At 52.8% G+C, this 21,895-nt stretch overlaps 2 protein-coding genes across 4 annotated transcripts; one reads left to right on the forward strand and one right to left on the reverse strand.

Annotated features, from left to right (window-relative positions):
- Nucleotides 1–996: 996 nt before the first annotated feature.
- NRIP2 (nuclear receptor interacting protein 2) lies at nt 997–7,445 on the forward strand. Its single transcript, XM_044914969.1, is given in 7 exon segments — nt 997–1,077; nt 1,115–1,351; nt 4,970–5,122; nt 6,184–6,274; nt 6,600–6,713; nt 6,897–6,949; nt 7,281–7,445. Coding segments are annotated over 7 exon segments (822 nt in total). The 3' UTR covers nt 7,374–7,445.
- A 1,864-nt stretch (nt 7,446–9,309) lies between these two features.
- ITFG2 (integrin alpha FG-GAP repeat containing 2) lies at nt 9,310–20,884 on the reverse strand. Of its 3 annotated transcripts, none has more exons than XM_021690690.2 (12): nt 20,673–20,884; nt 15,989–16,084; nt 15,394–15,435; nt 15,048–15,219; nt 14,169–14,308; nt 13,544–13,692; nt 13,065–13,168; nt 12,838–12,891; nt 12,654–12,745; nt 11,799–11,916; nt 10,361–10,534; nt 9,310–10,280 (listed from the first exon to the last, which is right to left on the reverse strand). In XM_021690690.2, exons 1-12 carry the CDS (start codon nt 20,766–20,768, stop codon nt 10,177–10,179), a joined length of 1,341 nt encoding a protein of 446 aa, XP_021546365.1. In that variant the 5' UTR covers nt 20,769–20,884; the 3' UTR covers nt 9,310–10,176. The 3 variants fall into 3 exon arrangements, with proteins under 3 accessions (XP_021546365.1, XP_021546366.1, XP_021546367.1); XM_021690691.2 differs by having other exon boundaries at nt 9,330–10,280; nt 13,071–13,168; XM_021690692.2 differs by lacking the exon at nt 10,361–10,534 and having other exon boundaries at nt 9,330–10,280.
- Between the last annotated feature and the right edge of the window lie 1,011 nt (nt 20,885–21,895).

Raw genomic sequence — 21,895 nt, forward strand, 5'->3', positions numbered from 1 at the left:
TTGAATTATAACACTTTTTAAAGAGCCAGGACTCAATCAGCCTTACATAAAGAAGAGGGAGAAGCTGGGGCCCCACTTGTGGGGAGATTCAGAGCTGCTCTTGCCGCCCCCCGCCCCCTGGGACCCAGAACCCTGAGGCCAGGAGAGAGGAGGGAGACTCCAGGAGGAGGGGACAGCAGGCAGCGCTTGGGGACCGAGCCCCCCCGAGCCAGCAGCGCCGGCTCAGACAGGCCACCCAGTTCCTGCACAAGGACTCTGCCGACCTGCTCCCCCTGGACAGCCTCAAGAGGCTCGGCACCTCCAAGGACTTGGTGAGGCAGCCCTCTCCCCACCCTTCCTCTCCATCTCCCTGTATCCTGGGGAGGGGGGTGAAGGGCTGGAAAGGACATTAGCTAAAGACTCTTGACACCTGCCACGCCGAAAGGTCGAGACCCAGAAAGGTGAAACCTCTCCTGTTGATGGTAAGGAGAGGAGGGAAGGACATTCTGAGGCTGCCCCTCTCTGTTCTGAACCTAGCTACTGGCCTGCACCCCACCCCCGACCTGCAGAGGAGCCCAGTAGAGAGAGCAGCGGGGCAGCCCCAGGAGAAGGGAGGGCGCATGCACATGGATGCACGTGCCTGCCTCCCACGCACGCAGCAAGCACGCAGGCTGACTCCCCCGCACACCCACGCGCACCGCCTTTCAAACAAGCTGGCACGGATACCCTGACAGTTTACAACACTCTTACACCCCCTCGAGCTTGCAGGCACATACACACACACGCACACACACGCACACGCACACACACACAGGCACACACACACACACACACACACACACACCCCTTCCACCAACCACTCCGACCAGGACCCCAGAGTTGGATGCGCTGCAGAGCCTGCCACCTGCAGGCCCTGCCAACCCCCCCTCTCCTGGAGCGCTGGGTTTTTCCAGCCGGAGCCTCACTCCCTCTACTGCGATCTCTGGAAACTGGTGTCTGACGCGGCTGCTCCTGCACATGATTTATTGATTTCCTCTGCCCCCGTGGAGACCCTCCCATCAGGAGAGCTGCCGTCCTGGGAGCGGGCACAGGCGGGAAGCAGGAGGCAGAGGGGATGGAGGGAAGGAAAGTTCAGCAGCCCCCACCCTGCTCATCAAACTCGTCAAGCCCTGCAGGGGCTGTGAGCACCAGGCTGGAGGCCAGGAGAGAGGAGGGAGACTCCAGGAGGAGGGGACAGCAGGCAGCGCTTGGGGACCGAGCCCCCCTGAGCCAGCAGCGCCGGCTCAGACAGGCCACCCAGTTCCTGCACAAGGACTCTGCCGACCTGCTCCCCCTGGACAGCCTCAAGAGGCTCGGCACCTCCAAGGACTTGGTGAGGCAGCCCTCTCCCCACCCTTCCTCTCCATCTCCCTGTATCCTGGGGAGGGGGGTGGAGGGCTGGAAAGGACAGTCCCTAAGCCTTCAGATCCCCTCTCCCTTGCTGAGAATGGGGCAGAGCTAGTCCCAGTTTGAGGGGCTCCACTCTGACCGCTCTCAGACTCTTCACTGGGGATGTTCCCATGGTTTGGTGGCTCTGGGAGACCCTGTTTGCCTTGCTCAGCTTCTCCCAAAGAGTTCAACGTTTGTCTTGGGGTGATGAGGAGAGGTGCTCTTTAGCAGAAGAGGCTTACAAGGACACAGGAACCTTCTGGAGCAGTCATTAGCTGCTGGAAGGGCCTGGAGGCCTGGCCAGCTTAGGGTTGTGGTTTCTGTCCTATCCCGAAACAACAGATTCCCTCCTACCAGCTCCGGCCATTCAGTCGTCTTTCCCCTGCACAATGGAAGCAGTAAGGGCCTCCGTCCTTTCCAGAGCCCAGGGTTTTGCATGGCTCTTACCTGAGCCACCGGCCCTCCAGAGTGCCCCCTTACTCCCTTGTAGGGGCACTGGCCCTTCCAGGCTCCTTTCCTTCCATCTCCTGCAGCGGCTGTGGCCTCCAGAGGGAATGGGGGGGGGGCGCGTAACAACGAGGAGGTGAGTGGGTCGGGGGACAGCCGCATACACTCATCTCCCTCTGAGAGAGTGATGAAGAGCATGGGCTTTGGAGCCAGGCTGCTTGGGTTCAGATCCTGGCTCTGGCACTTGCTACCTTGGGCGAGTTGCTTTGTCTCGGAGCTTGCTTCTTCATCTGCTAAACGAGGACAAAATTAGTAGTCTCTCCTTCATCGGGGTGCTGTGGGATTGGCAGAACTAATACCTATAAGGGGCTTCGAAGAGTGCCTGGAAAACAGAAAGCACTAAGGTCTAATTCGGATTGTTCCTCCAGCTACTGCTCCATTTGGCCCGCGAGAGAAAATAAACTCCGTAGGGTCTGAGAATATGGAACCCGATCTGGCCCCTGGCTCCGAGAAGAAAGCGAGGCTTTGGTAGAAGGGCTTGGAAGCACTCTGTACCCTCACGCAATTCCTCATCAGAGGGTCTGAGGGGAGGGCAGTCCTGCAACCTGAGAGGCACGAAGTCAACTCCAGGGGCCTCAGCCTGGCGTTAGCCAGGAGGCTAATGCAGCCGCTCTCTCCCTTTCCTGACCTAGCCCTGACGTATTCCTCCTAGATGAATGGTCCCCCTCCAGGAACCCAGCCGAGAGGCCAGCCGATCCCCAGCTGATTCCCCGCAGCGCCCAGAGACGAAAAGCGACCGGACTGAGATCTCAGTTCAGGGAACTTCAGGGCTGCCCCCTCCTTGCCTACACAGCGAGCACAGCTGAGAAATAGGGAGAAACAGGGCAACGGGGGGGGGGGGGGGCTGGTCCTCAACGGCTCTAGGGCTTGGAGACCATCCTACATCTTTCTGGCCCTGGAGAAGAGGCTCTTTTAACACTGCCATCCCAGAAGGGCAGATGCAGCCTTCTGATGAGACGTCCCGAGCTTTTCACCTCACCCCTCTGCCTCGGGACCTCGCAGAGAATGATCTCAAGCAGGTCCGTTGTGTGGCATTGGGAGTGAAGACACCTGGGAGGACCCCACTGTCTCCCTCCCTAGGATAACTCTGGAGCAAACTGCACAGCACCGGGGGCCTGAAGCCTGTCTCCATCGCGGGAAAGGCAGGAGGGGAGCTGGGAACCGCAGGGCCGCTCTTTCCGGCCAGTTCCGGAGTTCACTGCCCTTTTTCCGGAGCTGGGTCTCCTGCTGGCAGCCTTGTTGGCAGGAGGAGCCGGCCTCAAGGGCCTCATTAAACCAAGGGTAGAAAAACAATCCCAGGTTCCCAAGAGGAGAGGGCAGGTGGAGAAGCATGTGGGCAGCCGGGACAGATACAGTCATTCTTCAACAAACATTTATTGAGTGCCTACCGTATGCTAAGCTAAGCCTTGGGATATAAAGACCTGACCTCACAGGCTCTCCAGGCTAATGGGGGAGTTAAAATCCACAAATCACATCTGTGAGAAGCATGACAAAAGGAGCTAAGAGAAGGGGTGCTGGCCCCAGCCTGGTGTGTGGAATGAAGAGTACAAAGAAGTCAGAGAGGGCTTCCCAGAAGAGGTAAACTGCACATTAATTACAGGGTATGTATGGAATTTCAGACTTAGATAAAAACCTGTCTCCCAAATAAAGAGTAGTTCATTTTTTAAAAAAGATTTTATCTATTCATTTGAGAGAGAGAGAGAGAGAGAGAGAGCCTGAGTGGGGTGAAGGACAGAGGGAGAAGCAGACTCCCCGCTGAGCAGAGAGCCCAATGCGGGGCTTGATCCCAGGACACCAGGATCATGACCTGAGCACAAGGCAGAGCTTTCAGATGCTAACCAACTGAGCCACCCAGGCGCCCCTAAAGAGTAGTTCCTGAACAAAGTATGTGGAACCAGTCATCCAGTCTGGCCTAGAGAATGATAAAGAGGAGTCTGAGGAAGGGGGCTGAGCAGGAGCCAAGGTGTGGAGGCGAACAGCAGCCTGGGGTAAGCAGTACAAGCGGGGTCACAGGGGCAGATGTGCCGAGCGGGGGACAAGGCTGAAGACCAGGCAGTGGCCAGGTCACCTGGGCTGTGCATCACCTTAAAAAGTTCGGGCTTTAGCACGTAGGCGGTGGGAGGCGGCTGTGCTTGGATCGATTTTAAACAGGAGTAACAGAGTTTTGTTTTACTTTGGTGCTTCTCAGACTTTGACATGCACACGAATCATCAGGGCATCTTGTTAAAATGAAGCTTCTGATTCAGCAGGTCTCGATTCTGCATTTTTAACAGGCTTCCAAGCTACCGATCTGAGGGCCCCACTTTGAGTCATGAGGGCTTTAGATCATCACTGGCTTTAGGCAGATGTATCTGAGAGGCAAGGGTACTGGAGGCAGGTTCTTAGGAACTGAGGGAGGCGGCCCGGTGACCCAGGCCAGCTGGGCTGAGGCTTGAACAAAACCAGTGATACAAAGCAGGGATGGACTCAATAAATAGAGAAGGCAAAGCCGGCAGAAGTTAGGAAGTGAAGTGACCGGACAGAGGGAAGCTGGTTGCAGGTGAGGGGGAGTTCAGGCTTCCTAGTTTTGAAGACGTGACTTCTTTTGTCTTCTGTTGTTGTTACTGATTTCTTTTTCATCACATCATCAACCCTGGCATCTGCAGTCCATGGAAGGGTGAGGCCAAAGGGGGAAACAGAGAAAAAAAAAAAAAAGGACAAATAATGTGCTCTAGACCAGAGATAAAAGCTCCCCACGCATACTAGTCCCTGAGAGGTCGTGTCGGCCCATAGGTCAGTCTGACCTAGAATGGACTGTTCTCTTCCCATTTCTTCATTGCTGAGCAATCTCCTGGGATCCCAGCAAACTGGCATGATGTGATACTGGGGTTCACTCTGCTATAATGCTCTGACTTCTGGGATCCTTGGGTAAGCTCCTGCCCCTTTCTTGCTCCCGTGAGATGCAGGACTGGGATGGGGTTGGGGACCATCGTGGGATGACTAAGGTGGGAGAACTGAGTGGCCTGGAGACTCGGGTTTAGACCTGTCTGCCTTCTTTACTTTGTGACGGAGCCAGCAGCCGCACAGCGTGATCCAAAGACGCCTGGTGGAGGGAAACCAGAGTCAGCTTCAGGGGGAGTCTCCCCTGGTGCAGGCCCTGATTCATGGCCAGGAGAGCAGGAGGAAGACCAGCAAGACAGAGATTCCGGCTCTTCTGGTCAACTGCAAGGTGAGAGGCTCCCCAGGGCACTGGCTTTCATGAACAATCCTGCCTGTGACTGGCTCACTTCAGCCACCCTCCTTTCTCCCCTGGGTGGTGAGGGAAGGAGGGAGGGAGAAAAGGCACCTCTCCCCCCAGCCTGGACCAAAAACTGGGATCCTGTACATGCTTTACTCTCTGCCTCAACCCATCTTCCCTCCGTGCTGTTCCACCTGTCATCGTCATTCCTCCTTCCCTTTATCAAATACAATCTTCGAATGCGAACGTGTGAGTACTCTTCAGTGCCTTCTCCGTCCGTGAACGGTGCCTGCACGTAGGCATCCTGCAACCGCCCCCCCCCCCCAGAAAAAGCCCGTGTGTTCCAAGGTGACAGCCTAAGGCCTCAAATGGTACCTCCTCCTTGGAGCCTTTCCTGACTTTCCCAGGAGGAAACAGCCTCTCCTCCCTCCCGTCTAGGGCACGTCACTGCCAATCCTTTCGTAGACCTTAACACTTTCTAGCATGTGGGTTACGTGCCATACACCCAAGCACAGCATTCACCCCTGTGCCTTCCAGCCACAAATCTCACACACAGTAGGTGCTCAATAAATGTCTGGAATGAGAAAATTGCATGCATTTGGGATATCTGAGCGTCACCCATAATGTGTGTATATATCCAGAAGAAAGCGAACCGGTCGTTTCTATGGTGAGCCTGTCGCTTACCCACATGTGAAGTTCCCGGCAGCCTGGTCTTCTCACTCGCTCCTCTATCCCTCACCCAGACCTCTCTAAACTAGGCCCTCAGCCTCCCAAGAATTCCTCTCCACGAACAGATCTCCATTTCTGGTCAAAGCGTTCCCAAGTGTATGGACTCACCACGGGGAGCTCTACTTCCTTTTTTGATTCCTTCATCTAAGAGCCAGTTTGGCCTCAGTTGGATGAGTGCCATAAAAATCACTTTGAAAGACTCGGTTCTTTCCCTTCACTCTTTTCAGAGAGGGAAACATCCAAGGGCTGGGAAAGGTGAAGGATCCAAGCCCGATCCCTTCCCCCTGGGGGCTCACGGAGTCCCCCACGCCCCTCTTTCTCAGTGCCGAGACCAGGAGCTTCGGGTGGCCGTGGACACAGGCACCCACCACAACCAGATCTCCACTGGATGCCTCAGCCGCCTGGGGTAAGAGCGCGGCCCGAAGGAATGGATGGCGGAAAATATTCAGAAAATATTCTGAAATGAGATAGTGCTAGTAGTTGCATAACTCTACGAATCTACTAAAACCCACTGCATTTGTAAAAGGGTGACTTTTGTGGTCTATCAAGTATATATCGAGAAAGCTGTAGTTTTAAAAAAAAGACTTGATGGGGGGGCTCTGATAGCAAAGACAAGGATTTAGACCCCACGTGGGGCCAAGGGATTGGATGAGAACCCAAGTGTGTGGGCAGGGGTGTCAGCTGCCTAAGGGGCTGGGGCTGGGGTGGCCATAACCCTTGCTTCCCAAACACAGGTTAGGGAAGGTCCTCAAAGCCCCGGGGGGGGGCCTAGCACCTGGGCCCCCCACCCAGGTGGAGCAGCTGGAGCTTCAGCTGGGCCAGGAGACGGTGGCCTGCTCGGCTCAGGTGGTGGGTGAGTCCTCCCTCCATTCCCAGCCCTCTTCTTCCTCTCCTGGCTGGGGTGTCCCCAGTCTCTGGGCCCAGATCCTCAGACCTGGGGGAGGGGGTGGGCAGACAAGGAGCGAGCGTTGACAGGAGGGCACCGTGACCACTGGGGGCCCCTCCAGCCTCATCTGTTTTCAAATGATTCCTGCAGATGTTGAGAGTCCCGAGTTCTGCCTTGGGCTACAGACGCTGCTTTCTCTCAAGGTAAGGAGGATGCTAGCGCTTGACCCACACTTGGAGCCTGACCCAAAGGGCTGGGAAAAGGAGGTAAAAGGCACAGGCGTGGAAGTGTGGCTCAGCTTCTGATGAGAAAGACCTGGAGATGTCGTGATTTCACCTTCGCTTCCTTAGAGGTTCCTTATTTGCCCACAAGTGAAAAATAAGAACCAGGTCCCACTGTCCCCCCAGCCCAGGGCTCCAGGTGAATGGAAACGGGGGCAAAAGCAAGGAGTAGGGGGAGACTGTGGGAAGTGGGAGGGGCCTGAGAGGGGCTCCCTGCTGAGACAGGTGCCCCGTCCCCTCCCCTCCCCCACAGTGCTGTATCGACCTGGAGCGTGGAGTACTGCGCCTGAGAGCCCCCTTCCCAGAGCTGCCCTTCCTGCCTCTGTACCAAGAGCCTGGCCAGTGACTGCTGAACCAGTCGGTCCCCAGGGGAAGGACCTTGCCTTGGGGAAGAGCCGTATGGGGGGGAATGGGGCATTACTACAGCCAGGTAGCTGGGGACGACTGTGTCTGTCCTTCCTGTTGCCACCCTGACCCTGCCGTCCCTCAGTCAGCCACATTCCTCTCTGCTTCTCAGCCACTGCCCAATCCTCCAGGAGTCTTCCAGACAGAGGGCCTGTGACCTCAGGGGCCTGGCTTCTCTCTTCCCGTTCCCCTCCAAGTCAGGATGGCGGAAAAGGACGTTAAGCGTGGCGTCGTAGGAACTGGCCTGAGTCAAAGGCTGCAGCCTTTACCGTCCTTCACCTGTCCCCCGCCATCCACCCCACCCACCCTCAGTGGCCTTCACTCCCACGCCCCTCCCCTCGCCTTCTGGGGCTCGTTACCTTTGCCAACTAGACTGCCGCACCTCACCCACCCGGGGCCCTGTCCCTGCTGATGCCCACCTTTCTGATTCTGCACACGACTGCTCACAGTTGAGTGGGGGAAGAAACAGGCAACCGAACACTCCAATGCAATGGGAAGGTGAGTTGGCAGAGGAACGCCAGGCTCACAAGGCTGGGAGCTTCCTTAGTTACCTTTTTGGGGGTTGCCAACATCTGAAGCCAGTGATCACCCTGTGCAAGACCTTGGATGGACCTCTACTATTTCTCCAGGCAGCTCTTCTCCACTTGTTTTTTTACACAGTGGGACCCTGAATTTCAGGGAGGGGTGGGGTGTGTTGGAGGAGTGCTGTCAGGAACTGGCCCCACAAGGTGGACAGGATGTCAGGGTGCTCGGTACTCAGACTGCACCTAACCAGTATTCTTTCTTATTTCTAGAACTCCTCACCTCCCCTCACCTTCTCCCTTCCCCGCATCTAGGGCCTCCTGAGCTTGAGCTTGTCTTATTTTGGAATCAGTGGCTTTCTAGCCCCCGCCAGGCTCTGAGCCAAAGTGGAAAGACAAGGAGGCTTTTCACCTTCACTGTGAAGACAGGAACCCAGACCTTAAGAAGCCAGACCCCTGAGTGTCTTTCTGGCTGGTTTCAGTCCCTCGGGTCATGGATTAGGGGTAGAGGAAGAGAGTGGTCTAACTAACCTCAGCTAGGAAACTAGGGCCCTTGGAGTGGAAACGAAATCATGAGTCCGGGGTAGATCAGAGAAGAAGCAGGATACCACCCAGCTGCCCTCTGACCTCTGGTCTTGCCTCTCCCTGCTGCATTCCTTGCCCTCAGAAGAAGAGGAGGGGGCTCACTAGCACATGTGTAATAAGGATCCCCTCGTCCCGGGCGCCTGGGTGGCTCAGTTGGTTAAGCGACTGCCTTCGGCTCAGGTCATGATCCTGGAGTCCCTGGATCGAGTCCCGCATCGGGCTCCCTGCTTGGCAGGGAGTCTGCTTCTCCCTCTGACCCTCCCGACCCTCCCCCTTCTCATGCTCTCTCTCAAATAAATAAAATCTTTAAAAAAAAAAAAAAAAAAAAGGATCCCCTCGTCCCTCCTGCCTCGCCCCATCACCTCTGCCTTCCTGGCCCTGCCTTTTCCCTTCCTCCTCTTGCTGCTTCTGTAATTGCAGACCCCGGACCCAGGGGCAGGCCTTCAGCTCAGCTGCTTCTCCATTTGAATAAACACCTGTTTCTCTATGCTAATCTCCTTCTCTGGTCTTCCTCCATGTTGATCAGAGTCTGAACTGATAACTCTGCCCTGGCTTCCTTAAAGAAAGGCAGTGTGAATGTGGACCTTCCCCCAGGTTGATCCATCCGGCTGGGTCGAGATAATTGAGAACAATGGTTTCAAACTCCCCTGAACACAACTCATGGCAGGAAATGCATTTTACCTTGTACTCAGTACACACATGCACACGCACAACAAACAATACTTCCCCATACTGTGAGCAATATGCTCTGATATTTTTCATTCCATTTTATTCTGTCCTATTTCATTTAGCCAAAAAATGCTGACCACAACCCACCAAAGGATTGAAACCTGTAATGTGAAAAAACACTGACTTAGAGCGTGCAGAATCGAGAGCAGAAGGGATAAACTTGGCCCAAGATATAATTCTGATTGTGGTCTGGATTCTAAACCTGCATCAGATTTTAAATGTCCATTGTCTCACAGATGGAGTGTTCTGGGGGGAAATGGGAGCAAGGCCTACAAAGCTGCACGATACTTAAACATGGCAAAATGAGAAAGTGCTAGGCCCCGGTTTGTTTCTTTGCTAAATTGAAGAAAATCATCTCAGGGTTGCTGGGAACAGTTAAGACCAGAGTGTAAAATGTCCTGAAAGACTCTCCTCAAAAGCAAAACGGTGGGCCATTTCTGCAATAATCACTAATTCCAATGACTTGGAGCTGTGCCAAGGGAGCTGGAGCTCGGAATGGGGGGGGGGGGCCCCCTTAACTCATTGCTCCACTGGCCCCAAAGCCTGCTTTCTTTACAAGCAAGCACCTTATAAGATTTGTGCCCCCTGCTCACAAACAAGTCTGTTTGCCACATAAGGAAAGTGGGGAGCTCTGGGGAGGGGGCGGTCCCAGATGATGTGGAATGAGGTTGGGGTCCCTATGATCCTGCCGATGTGATGGGTAAGGTACACAAGGAAATGGACAGAGGGTCAACTCGCCTCTTCTTTCACCAAGAAGACCATGAAGGCTACAGTTTACAGCCCCCCTGGGGTGGCCGCCATCCTTCCATGCTCCTCTGTGATGTTTGCTCCCTATTCTGCCAGCACCATGGATACCTGGGGCGGGGGGTGGTTCAGGAGGCTCCTTCTTCAGCTAAGAGGCAAGTCCGGCTAGGTGGGAATGTGGAGGCTCGCAGGAGCGCTCTGTGGTGATTGGTCTGGATGGTAGAGGGTCTGGTGAAGCAGGTCACGGACGGCTGGGACATCGTCAGGATCTGAGGGCAAGAAAGGGGTGGGTCAGAGGTTGGGCGCCTGGCACGGGGCTGCTCCAGCTGCAAGTTCTCCTGGGACTCACCCATGCCCAGCTCCTGCAGGAGGCTCTGGAACTCTGGCTCAGCCTCCAGCAGCTTCAGCAGATTGGTCGACTCCATCCGCTCAAGCTGCACCTCCCAGTATACGTAGATCTTCTGGTTGAACGTGACGTACACGAGGCAGGGGCTGTTGCGACCCTCCTTGCAGGCATAGAGGCCTGAGGGGTGTGGGGGGTAAGACAGAGGTCAGAGAGTTCCAGTCCCAGCGGGGAAGGCCAGAGTATACGATGCGGGCTTGCAGTCAGCAGTCTCCACCTTCCCACAGATGTCAAGCAGAAAACCGAAGGCCCTCTTTCTATTCCGTCTGTGGTGGGAACTCAGAAAAATAGGTAAAATACGTGGCCCATTTCACATATGGAAAAACACCAGGCAGAATAGCACCCTAAAATTGAGAGCTGTTGATTTTCCCATCTTAGTGATAGCCCTGCAGGAATGAAGGGTAGTCTTGGTAGTCCAAGTGGTAGGTTAGCAAAACGCAATCAGAGACTCGGGCTTCTCTTTGGTGGCAATCCCTTCTTCAAAGTCATTTTAACCTTTCAGGACATTGGAGAATGTACCCCAGAGCCCTGTGCAATTCTTAGCATCTCAGCAACCAAAGATATCCCCATGTCCCCTGAAAGGGCCAGTGCTGCTTTCCAAGTTCCTGATTTGGAACTAATGCGAATGCTCTGGGAGAATGTTCCTCACAGAGTTCTGACATGCTCGGATGGGAAAGAACTTTCCAGTGTCTTCACACATCCCAGACGGAGAGATGATAAGAACTCAGCCTATTATTTTTTGAATTAGTCTTTTTTTTTTTTAAGATTTTATTTATGTATCTGACAGAGAGAGATAGAGATAGAAAGAGAGAGAGAGGGAATGAGTGGGGGAGTGGCAGGCAGGAGAAGCAGGCTCCCCACTGAGCAGGGAGCCTGACATGGGGCTTGACCCCAGGACCCTGGGATCATGACCTGAGCCGAAGGCAGACACTTAACCGACTGAGCCACCCAGGCACTCCAAACTCAGCCCATTCTTGAAGATATCCAGAGATGGGCCTGTCACTCTCTTTTATTCCTTATTTAAAACTGTAAGGGGCGCTTGGGTGGCTCAGTCGGTTAAGCATCTGCCTTCAGCTTCAGTCATGATCCCAGGGTCCTGGGATTGAGCCCCGCATTGGGCTCCCTTCTTGGCGGGAAGCCTGCTTCTCTGTCTGCCCCTCCCCTTGCTTGTGCTTTCTGCCGTCACCCTCAAATAAATAAAGTCTTAAAAAAAACCCAAAAAACAAAAAAACTGTACAGATGGCAACTTAGAACCCCCATCACCCTCTAACACAAGTGCTGAAGAGCTCGTTTGTTTATGAAGCCTCATGTTAGGGGACGCGGAGAGTGGACATGAGAGGCAGACAAACGATGGGTAGAGAGGGGCCGCGGGCCGGAGTCCCACCTGCACAGAAGGCTCGGATGTTCTCGTCCACTTGGAAGCGGACGACGGTGCGGTTGTGATCAATGATGTATGTCTGTCCATCCCAGGCACAGGCCACCACCTCCTCACGCCCATTGCCCTGAAAAAGGCCGGAGACCAGGCTGCAAGGGTGGCCAGCAGATGTTGCACAAAGAGCCCTCGAGATGGGGGCTGGATGAAAGATGAAGGAGCAGCGCATCTGGCCCCGTGTGACAAACAGCCAGCTGGGAAAGAAAACGAGCCTAAGTTTCTTGCTGAACTCCCTCCGCGCATCTGTGGCAACACAGCCCATGAAGTGGGCAACGGTATTCCCAGCCTCCCAGGGAGGACACTCCAGCTTACGGAAGCGAAGTCGCTTACGCGCGGTCACTCAGCAGGGCAGGGAGGCGGCGCAGAGTCAGGCTCAACCCAGGCCTGTTCTCCGGCTTTAAAGCCTCGGGCCTCTTCTCCTAAACCATCCCGCGTGCACAATGGTGCGGCAAAGCCTGGCCCCATCTGCAGACTCGGGGGCCGCGGCCTTAGCATAGAGAGGCTCGTAGACAGATGAGAACACAGTGACAGAACGTACATCTGGAGTTGGGGCGAGGAACTCACTTCTGGACCCTAACAACTCATTTCTCGTTGGAGCCATTACTGCTGCCACAGGGTGCTGGCCACGTGCTGCCGAGAAGGGGACAGTGCTGAGCACGGAGGAGCACAGAGAAACAGACACACCTGAGACGCAGTTAGAGTCCGTCCGAAGAGACGGAGAGAAAGGTGGAGAGGGAATCGTGAAAGGAGAATGTCTCACTTAAATCTCAGCTCCCCACGTCAAGAAGGTAAGAATGTTCCTCTCACCGTGACATCCAGCTTCTCCAGGGCGAAGAGCTGGTGATCCACCTGCACTGACCACAACAGCTTGTCTGCTTCCTCCATAAGCTTCAGTGTCCCTGTGGGGGGGACAGGCAGGCCAGGGTGGGCGGGACAGGACCCCTGAGCGGACTCCACAGGCACACAGCCCCCGACCCCCGCAGAAACTCACCATCCAGGGTGCAGAGGGCAAAGAGGCCAGAGCCACCCCTCTCAGCGTTGTGGCCTGCGGGTGCAACAGAAGGACCGGAAGAAGAAAACGTGAAGGGCAGGGCAAGGTCAGAGCGTACAGCGTGAGGGGCGGTCCAAGGCGGGGAGGAAGGGAAGGCCCTGCAACCTCCGCTCTCCCAGGACTGGTGCTTACCCCCTCCCCGGCTCCCTCTTGCACCCCCAGCCCACCTTCACCTCGTTTGATGTTGCCAATGAGGTGGGTGGAGACGTTCTTGTTGTGGATGCGGCCGGAAGTCTGGTGCAACATGACATCTCGGGCAGCTAGGGCCTCCCTGTGTGGGGCATTGGGGGGTACTAAGTGGGGATCAAGGGAGCCTAGTTCTCCAGGACTTTTGTGGCCCCAATCTCTGTATGAGCTCCCAGGATGTGAATCAGCCTGGAAACCGATTGCTGAGCCTGTCTGGCCCATGTGGCAAGTAGAAAGGAGAGTGACAGAGCTGCCAAGTTAGAATCTTGGAATCTCCTCCAGGTGTTATAAGGTTAAAGCCCAGGATACCCTGGGTCCCCAAATAATCTTCCTTAGTGGGGCAAAGGTACTGTGCCGGGATCCGGCTGAAGCAGCTCTGTCAACTACAGACACTTCTGGAGTTCCATGCACCCATCTGGATTCCATGCACCCCACGCCGTCCACAGGCCTGCTCCCTTACCTACTGCCCTCCGGAGCTCCCTCTGAGGTAGGGGGCGGCCCGGTGTCCTTGTTCCAGGTACACAGCAGAATGGCGTACGCACAGCCCGGCTGAGATACCATCAGTTCTGGCACACCCAGGGGCCCCGGAGTCACTGAGAGACTGTCTACCTGCACCAGGGAACAGGGGCTGACAGAGGGCTGGGGACAAAAGGAAATGGGACCCTGCAGAGAACAGGGGAGAGCATGGGGCAGGGGCCCTGGGAACCGTGCCCCGGGGTTCAAGGGCAGCAGCAGGAGGAAGAATGTGAGTTCACGGGGCTCCTGCCCGGTGCCATTCTCTCCGTACAGCCCACCTGCTCTCCACTGTGCACCTGTCCTATGGGGTCCACACCCTGCCACAGAGCACATCACACCACCTGCACCCTCCTAACTCTTACCCAGTGCTCCCTCCTCTCTGCCTATGGTTAGTCATTTGCCCCTAAGACCCTGATTTGAAACTCTCTTCTTTGGATTTCTCTCAACACGGAGATGTTCCCTTCCTCCCACCCTAAACCCTGGCCCACGACTCTTCTCCCTGGAGCCCCCTCCAGGAGGGCCTCCTCCCTGCCCCCTGAGGCCCCTGAGCCCCACACTCAGCCTCTCACCTGACCCTCCAGTGTCCATTTCTTGAGTGACACCAGCTGCCCCGTCGGATGCTCACTGCCCTCGCCCAGATCTTCCCAGCGGAAAGCCCGGACCACACGGTCTGTGTAACCTACCACCAGCTCGCAACACCCATCTCCATCTGCGGATCCAGAAAGTCAGATGCGTCTGGAGCCAAATGTGTAGTCACGAGCTTGAATCCTTCACATATGTCCTCCCTGTCCCTCCACTAATATCACTGTTACTGGCGCTTTTACCCTCCACAACTTCACACCCGAAGTAAACCCTCACGCACTTTGGGTCTGCTCTGCAGGTCCTGTCACCTCTTCCCTCCTGCTGCTCCTCTCAGATACCCAACTCGAGTGTCCTGACTCATGCCACGTACCTACCACCACCTTCAAGACAGCTTCGGGCCAAAACGTCAAGCCCTGTATCTGCGGGGCTCACTCCCTTAACACCTTCAGTGTTCGACCAAATGTCACCTTCCCAGCAAGGACTTCCCTGACCACTCCATTTAGAATTGGTACCTCTACTTCTCCGCCCTGACACTCGCTAGCCCCTTTCTGTGGTTTCTTTTCTCCATGGCACGTCCTACCTTCTAATATACGACTTCATTATCTTACAACATTTTACACTGTTTATTTTCCATCCCTTCCCAGTAAAGGTCCAAGAAGGCAGTGACTTTTGTCTGTTTTATTCACTGCTGCAATCCCACTGCCTAGAATGATACCTAGTTTATAATGGGGGCTCAGTAACTCAACATAAAATGCATAATAATTGCACACGTGAACGCTAACTACCTCCCTGAATCCCTTGAGAGCGGCTCTACTACACATTGACTCCTATCCCCCCCGGCTGCTTGCAGAGACAGCCATGCCCACCGATGTCGCTGATCAGCATGACCTTGGTGTTGGCAGGGATGTGCTGCTTAAACACTGGATGCTGCTCCTCTCCCGTTAGGCTCTCGTGGTGCCCAGAAGCATCCAGGGCCTTGGCAGGTGTCAGGTCACACAGGTGAAACCATCCTTCAGCACTCACCGCCACCACCAGGTTCTGGGAGAGGCAGAGGCATGGGAGGGATGGACTGGAGAGGGACGTTTGGGCACGAGCTTCGTTATTAAAGCACAGAAGTGAGAGGGCTGAAGAAGTTTCCACCAGGGGATGGGGATCAATCTAGGTAAAGCCTTGGAGCTCTACCAAAGTCCCAAGGTCCCCGAGGGTTCTTACCTTTCCTTTATTACATACATCTCCAACTCCAACGCAAGTCAGCTGCAAAGGAAAAGGGAGACATACTGAGGGAGACCAGTACTCCTTAAACTCCATGAAGCAAGGAGACGGTTCGCTAACTAACCATCGTTCGCTGAAAACTTGTGCCATGTGACCTACACTGATAGTTCACGCTCATGGAGTCCTTGCACTATGGGTCTGGTTTACCCAGACACCAACAGGAAGACCTAAAGTAGTTAAGACGGTCTGGGCTGAACAAAAGTCTCATATCTAGTATAGCCAGTTTATCTATTTCTAGACTTCTTCAAAGTGTTACCCCCATTTTCTACTATACTTTATAAGATCAGATGACCTCGGCAGCTTTTAAAGTATTAAGGGAGCCACTCCACAACAGAAAATAAAAAACAGCCCACCAGCTGGGAGCGCGCTGCCTGGCGGCTCCCCTCCCTGAATCAAATGAAGACTGAAACAGCAGCTGGTCTGAGGAGCTGGTGAACTGAGACATACCGGCGGGCTCCTGTGCAGCTGAGCCTTGACAGTCCCTGCACAGGAAGGATCCCTCCGCCCCTCGAGCCCCAGGGAGTTGAACACTGACCATGCCCTGGCAGGAACAGGTGAGCCACGGCCGGCTGTCATCATTCTTATATACGAACAGCTTCCCGCTGGTGTCCCCCACCACCAGTTCATTTAACTTCGAATGGGGAGAGAAGACAGGGTTAGTCAGGATGGGATCTTATGGAACCACCTCAAGCTTTTCTCTATGGGGTCCCTCCTGGGGACATCACAAGACCTCAACTTGTATCTTCATCAACTTTAGTAAAAAAAAAAAAAAAAAAAATCTTTTGCAACTAACAGTGCCATAGTTTCCCAGAGTTTCTTTATTTCCCTGTAGGGGTGTGTGTGTGTGTGTGGGGGGGTGGCGGTTAGCAGAATGGGGCAATACAGAAATCTACAACCCGGGGCACCTGGGTTCCTCAGTCGGCTAAGCGTCTGCCTTTGGCTCAGGTCATGATCCCAGGTCCTGGGATTGAGTCCCACATCGGGCTCCTTGCTCGGCAGGGAGTCTGCTTCTCCCTCTGCCTCTCTCCCCATCTTGTACTCTCTCTCTCTCAAATAAATTAAAAAAAAAATCTTAAAAAAAAAAAAGAGAGAAAGAAATCTATGACCCTTCCCAGAAAAGTCTGACAAGGGAACAGCTCCATGGCCTGCATGCCTGACTTCAGCTCTTCCCAATCTGTCCATTGTCAATGGGACATGTTTTGAAAACAACCCAAAATATTTAACTTTTGGAAAATTATAAACAGATTGTGTATTTAATCAAGGGCCAAATGAAAAGACAAGGTCAGCTCTGGGGGTCCTCATCTCTCCAGCAAGACCTTTTGATCACGGTGTGTATGAGTGAACACACGGGATGGAGGTGCTGCAGGGGACAGCATGAAGGGGGTTGCAGGCATCAGCCTCCAAGCTCTGGGCCTCTGGCGCCCTCAAGTGGTGGCCGAGCTTTCAGGAGGGGGCGCCCTGTGCGAAACCTCTTCATTATTTGTATCTGGCCCAGTGGTTCCCCAAAGGCCGGCTACCTTTCCAGGGGCTAGCAGTGGTAACAAGGTAGCACCAAACCCCTTTTCCACAAGTAGCTTCCTGATTTCCCCTTGGGGGGCGGAGCCAGCCAACACCTCCTTCCTATTCTCAAAACAGAGTGAATATTACATTCTCAAGAGCTTTAATTCTTTTTGTTTTGTTTTGTTTTTTAAGATTTTATTTATTTATTTGATAGAGAGAGACACAGCGAGAGAGGGAAAAACAAGCAGGGGGAGTGGGAGAGGGAGAAGCAGGCTTCCTGAGGAGCAGGGAGCCCGACGCGGGGCTCGATCCCAGGACCCTGGGATCATGACCTGAGCTGAAGGCAGACGCTTAACGACTGAGCCACCCAGGCGTCCCAAGAGCTTTAATTCTAAAGGCAACAAAGACATAACAGATCAACAGTAAGGAAAAGTTAAAAATGAACTGGGATTTATTAATAATGATTTACTTGATTTGAATCTTCAATTTATTTTTTTAAATAGTTATGGGAGTTTCTGGTGGAATATTAGATGACAGAAGGATAAAGTAAGTGTTTTTTACGTTAACATCTCTCCACCTGATGTCTCCATTACGTCTGCCCCAGAGGATTTGGACAGACACAGGAGAGCAGCTGCATGGCCCAGAGGCTCAGTGCGACTACCTGGATTTGAATCCAGCTCCCTATGCTTAAATTTTCTCATCTATAAAACAAAGATCATAAGGGTATCTGCCACATAAGGTTGTTGTGAAATTGAGCTAACAGCACAAGGCCTTTAAAACAGTGACTGGCATAGCGCGAGCACTAACACCAGGTGGTTTTCAGCCTCTAGTTAAAGGCCTCCAAAGCTAGGGACCCTAGAATCTTTCATACAATCCATTCTTTTTAATACATTCATTCAGCAAATGCCATAGTCCATAGCAGGCCCTCAATAAAGGTTTACTTAATAGGCTAATAACAAAAAAGATTTTTTGGGGGTGCCTGGGTGGCTCAGTCTGTTAAGCGTCTGCCTTCGGCTCAGGTCATGATGCGGGGGGCGGGTCCTGGGATCGAGCCCCACATCTGGCTCCCTGCTCGGCGGGGAGTCTACCTCTCCCTCTGCCCACCGCCCCCCCCCCCCAGCTTATGCTCACTCTCTCTCTCAAATAAATAAATAAAATCTTTTATTTATTTATTTGGCAGAGAGAGACACAGCGAGAGAGGGAACACAAGCAGGGGGAGCAGGAGCGAGAGAGGGAGAAGGAGGCTTCCCCGGACCCCGGGATCATAACCTGAGCCGAAGGCAGACGCTTAACGACTGAGCCACCCAGGCGCCCCCAAAAAAGATTTTTTTAAGGAACAAAGAAAAATCAGAATGAAAAAGAATGCTCAGTCAGCCCTTGACTTTTCAGGTAAAGCTAGACAATGAGTTGAGGGTACAAAGATAAATGTCGCAGACTCCCTGCTGAGGCTCACTGTTTAACAAGGGCACAGACACAGGAATAATATCATAAAACGGTATGCAAGTAGATCTGACCCAGCCAGGCAACAACAGGCAAGACAGGCAATGTCAATGAGGTAATGGCTGGTCTCCTGGAAGGGGACATTACCAAAATGGCCCATCTGCTTTCCCGCCGCTGTAACTTCCCAACAGTCCTGCTTCTCTGTGTCTGATCCTGGCTCTGGCCTCTGGAGGTCACTCACTGACACTAAAGCACCCCAGCTGGAGAGTACCATCACCAGAAATACTCAAGGAGAGAGGAGGTGAGGTCTTTATCTGCTACAGCCTTCTAGAGACTTCCCCCTGGTGTAGCCAGGCTTTTTGTGGGCAGTCCAAGAGGGTGTGCATTCTATTTCTGCCTTCTCCTCCCCCCAACTTACCAGGAAGTAAATTAGCTTCAAAGAACTTTAGGCTACTGATTTATTAGGATGAAATAAGTCTTTTTCCTGCCCCAAATCTCCAAATGCTTGCCTGGGGAACCTTATAATAACAGAATTTCTATCCACTCTCATGCAGGCTTAATGTACCACACATAATCACTAGGCAACTATCTCAACTACTTGCCCTTCTTTCAGCTATATTTATCAGTAACAGGCAAAGCCCTTCAAACTGCTTTCAGAGACATAATCACATTTGCTTTCCATAACTGTCTTCATTTACTCAACAAACATTTGATTAGTGCCTACTATGTGCCAGGCACTAAGTGTTGGTAATACAGCAGTGAAAAAACAGAGAAAAATTTCCTATCCTTATGAAGCTTACAACTCAGATTAAAAAAAAAAAAAAAAGGTAGTACAATATATCTAATATTGCAGAACTGAGTGTATTACTGCAATCCACTTAGAAAAGTTCAATTTCCAAAAAAGCTGATGCTGTGAAGCTATGAAAAAAGGCATGTACTTTTCCCTTTTAAACAAAGAAGACAATCAGATAACACAGAAAAGAATGCACACCTAAAGTCACTGTTAATTTACTATTTGAAAATGCCTCTCTTGATTTTCTCATAAAATTGTAATGCTTGGCATATGAAGAAATGTGAAAGCCCAGAAAACAATACAAATTTATGAGAATAACTCCTTCCTCCCTCCACGGAGGACAGCCAAAAGAGGCCTCATAAAATATCTTCTCTATCCCAGCACAAAGGAGGCTGGGGGAGAGGGCGGGCGTGGGGGAGAGGGGGCATGTTTTAGCCCTTGTTTTTTTCCAGAGAAGAGAGCACAGAACGGTTAGGGAGGTGAGAATAAGTAAGGAGGCAGAATATGGAGATGGGGGAGACGGGGGAGAGGGTAGGAGAGGATGGCAATAAGGTGCTTTGCATTAAAAATATGAAATAACGAATGAAAACATGCAGTCTGTTAAAAGAGTGTCTCACACCAGGAACAGCCCCCATCCACTTTGAGGCTCCACCCCAAAACTCTTTACATATTTTAATCAATGCATATTTTGTTATTCTTGTGACTATCACCCCACCTGACTATGAACTACCTGAGGGCTGTGGCTGTCTTGTTCATTTTGGAATTCCCAGAATTGGCACAGTCCTTGGCGCACGATGGGCAGTTGAATAAATATTTGCGGAAAAATAAACGCAAATACTAACAACACTAACACTCAGCGTTAGCTGTGTTGCCAGGCATAGTTCTGCCTGCTTTACCTGTATTAACTCATTTAAACAACGAAAAAAAGAACGACTGGGGAGAGATGAAACGGTAGATGTAAACTGTTTTTGTAATTCAACCAAGGTGTAACGCTTTCAAGTTGCCAGACCCTATGGGGCAGGCACTATAGAAACCCTGCAAGACTGGGGTAGAGGCAGAAAAGTACAGCAGTGTATTCCCGCTTAAGGGGCATGTGTCATAGCAGCAAAGGCGCGCTGTAAGCTTATTTTGAGACTTCGAAAGGTAAAATGATTTGAGAGCTGCTGCCCCTGGAGAAGGCATCACGACAGAAGCAATGAACCGGAGATCTGGCCACCAGTTTACCAGGCACCCAGTGTGAACAAGTTACTGACTTAGGCAAAGGGTCAGTTATCTATGCCCCTAAAAGAACACCAGAATTCGGTCCCGACGTCCGGGAACAGAAGCTACCCGCAAGTTCTCCCGTAGGCCACCGCACCAGCCCCACCGCGCAGGCGCGACGCGCACGCCGCACGCCGCGGGCGGCTTCTCCACTTCCCTGGCCCCGCCCCACCCTGAGCAGAGCCGCAGAGCCGGGCCGCGTCTCTCGCAGTGCGCATGCACTGACCGTGTCGTTGTCAACGTCCCCGAGGCAGATCGCGTGCGGGAAGAGGCTCCCACTAAATTCCAGGGCCACGCGCTGCACGTAGCTAACCGACCTCATCGCACTTGCAAGGGCCGAGGGACCGGGGAGCGCCGCTAAATGTTCCCCGAGAGCCGCCCGAGCGGAAGGCCAGCCAAAGCGGAAAGTTACGTCACCGCCTGAGCCTCCAATCGCGGCCTTCGTCGCTTGATCCTAAAGAGGAGGTGGGTCTTCCGAGCTCTCTGGGCGTGGGGGCGGGCTTACCGAGCTACCGACGTGAGTGATAGGGGCCTGGGCCACTCCTTTCCTCCAGAGCTCCAGGGAGCAGGGGGTAGACCAACCCTGACCCGGGGCGGGGCGGGGCGGGGCGGGGCGGGGGGGGGGGGGCGATCTGTTCCCCAGGCAACGAGCTCTCCAGGGCTTGACCTAATAACCTTGACCTCTTCCCTTTGTTGCCCTAGCGACGAAGATTCCCAGCCATCAGGCTAAACCAGAGAATATAATAATCGTAATTACGGACAACTGTATGGTTTCCAACAGTGTTTTTTTGTTTTTTTAAAAAATTATATAGTTACCCGTTAGGAGTCCTGAAAACAATGTAGTGAATTGAACCGGCATTTAGAAAAACAAAATAGAATAAATAGAAAATACCAAGTGACTCTCGAGTAGTAAATATTCTTTCTGTGAAACCTTTGTTTCAATTGTGTATATTTAAATATGTATATTTTATATACTGACTTATGTGAAAAATAATTTTTAAATGGTGCGTGTATGCTTTTGTGGTCAGTAGTTTGAAAACCACTTGCAGCGAAGCACGTTTCATATATATATTGTTTCATGTAATCAGCACAACAACCCTAAGAGCTTGTATTATCCCGGTTTTTGGATGAGAAAAACAGGTTCAGCAAGATTAAGTAACAAAACAAAGTTGTAGAGATGGGACACAAACCAAGAGCGTTTGATCCAAAAGCCCCAGCTCCTTTCTACCATTTATGCCATAGTTCCTAGGAAAGTCCTCAGGCTAGAAATCAGGGTTGTGGAAATTTTGGATCTGCTCTGCCCTGTGCCCTCCCCTCCATAAAAAGCTCTTGCCTCCTTGCCTTAGTGGCCTTACTCTGTAGTGTAAATGGGACGTCACCATCATGGTTGGCCTCTTAGGGAAACTTTTCATGTTAAATCAGTCCAGTCTTTCTTCAGGGTGCCTCATC

This window comes from Neomonachus schauinslandi, chromosome 5 (assembly GCF_002201575.2).
Source record: "Neomonachus schauinslandi chromosome 5, ASM220157v2, whole genome shotgun sequence".
Lineage (NCBI taxonomy): Eukaryota > Metazoa > Chordata > Mammalia > Carnivora > Phocidae > Neomonachus > Neomonachus schauinslandi.

What these genes read in the sequence shown, in the direction of transcription:
- ITFG2 (XM_021690690.2), bottom strand. Translation starts at nt 20,768, where the DNA reads ATGAGGTCGGTTAGCTACGTGCAGCGCGTGGCCCTGGAATTTAGTGGG. An exon ending in CATGCTGATCAGCGACATCG is followed by an intron (nt 14,309 to 15,047) that starts GTGGGCATGGCT and finishes CTGGATCCGCAG; the next exon opens with ATGGAGATGGGTGTTGCGAG. An exon ending in TGCCCTCTGCACCCTGGATG is followed by an intron (nt 12,746 to 12,837) that starts GTGAGTTTCTGC and finishes TCCCCCCCACAG; the next exon opens with GGACACTGAAGCTTATGGAG.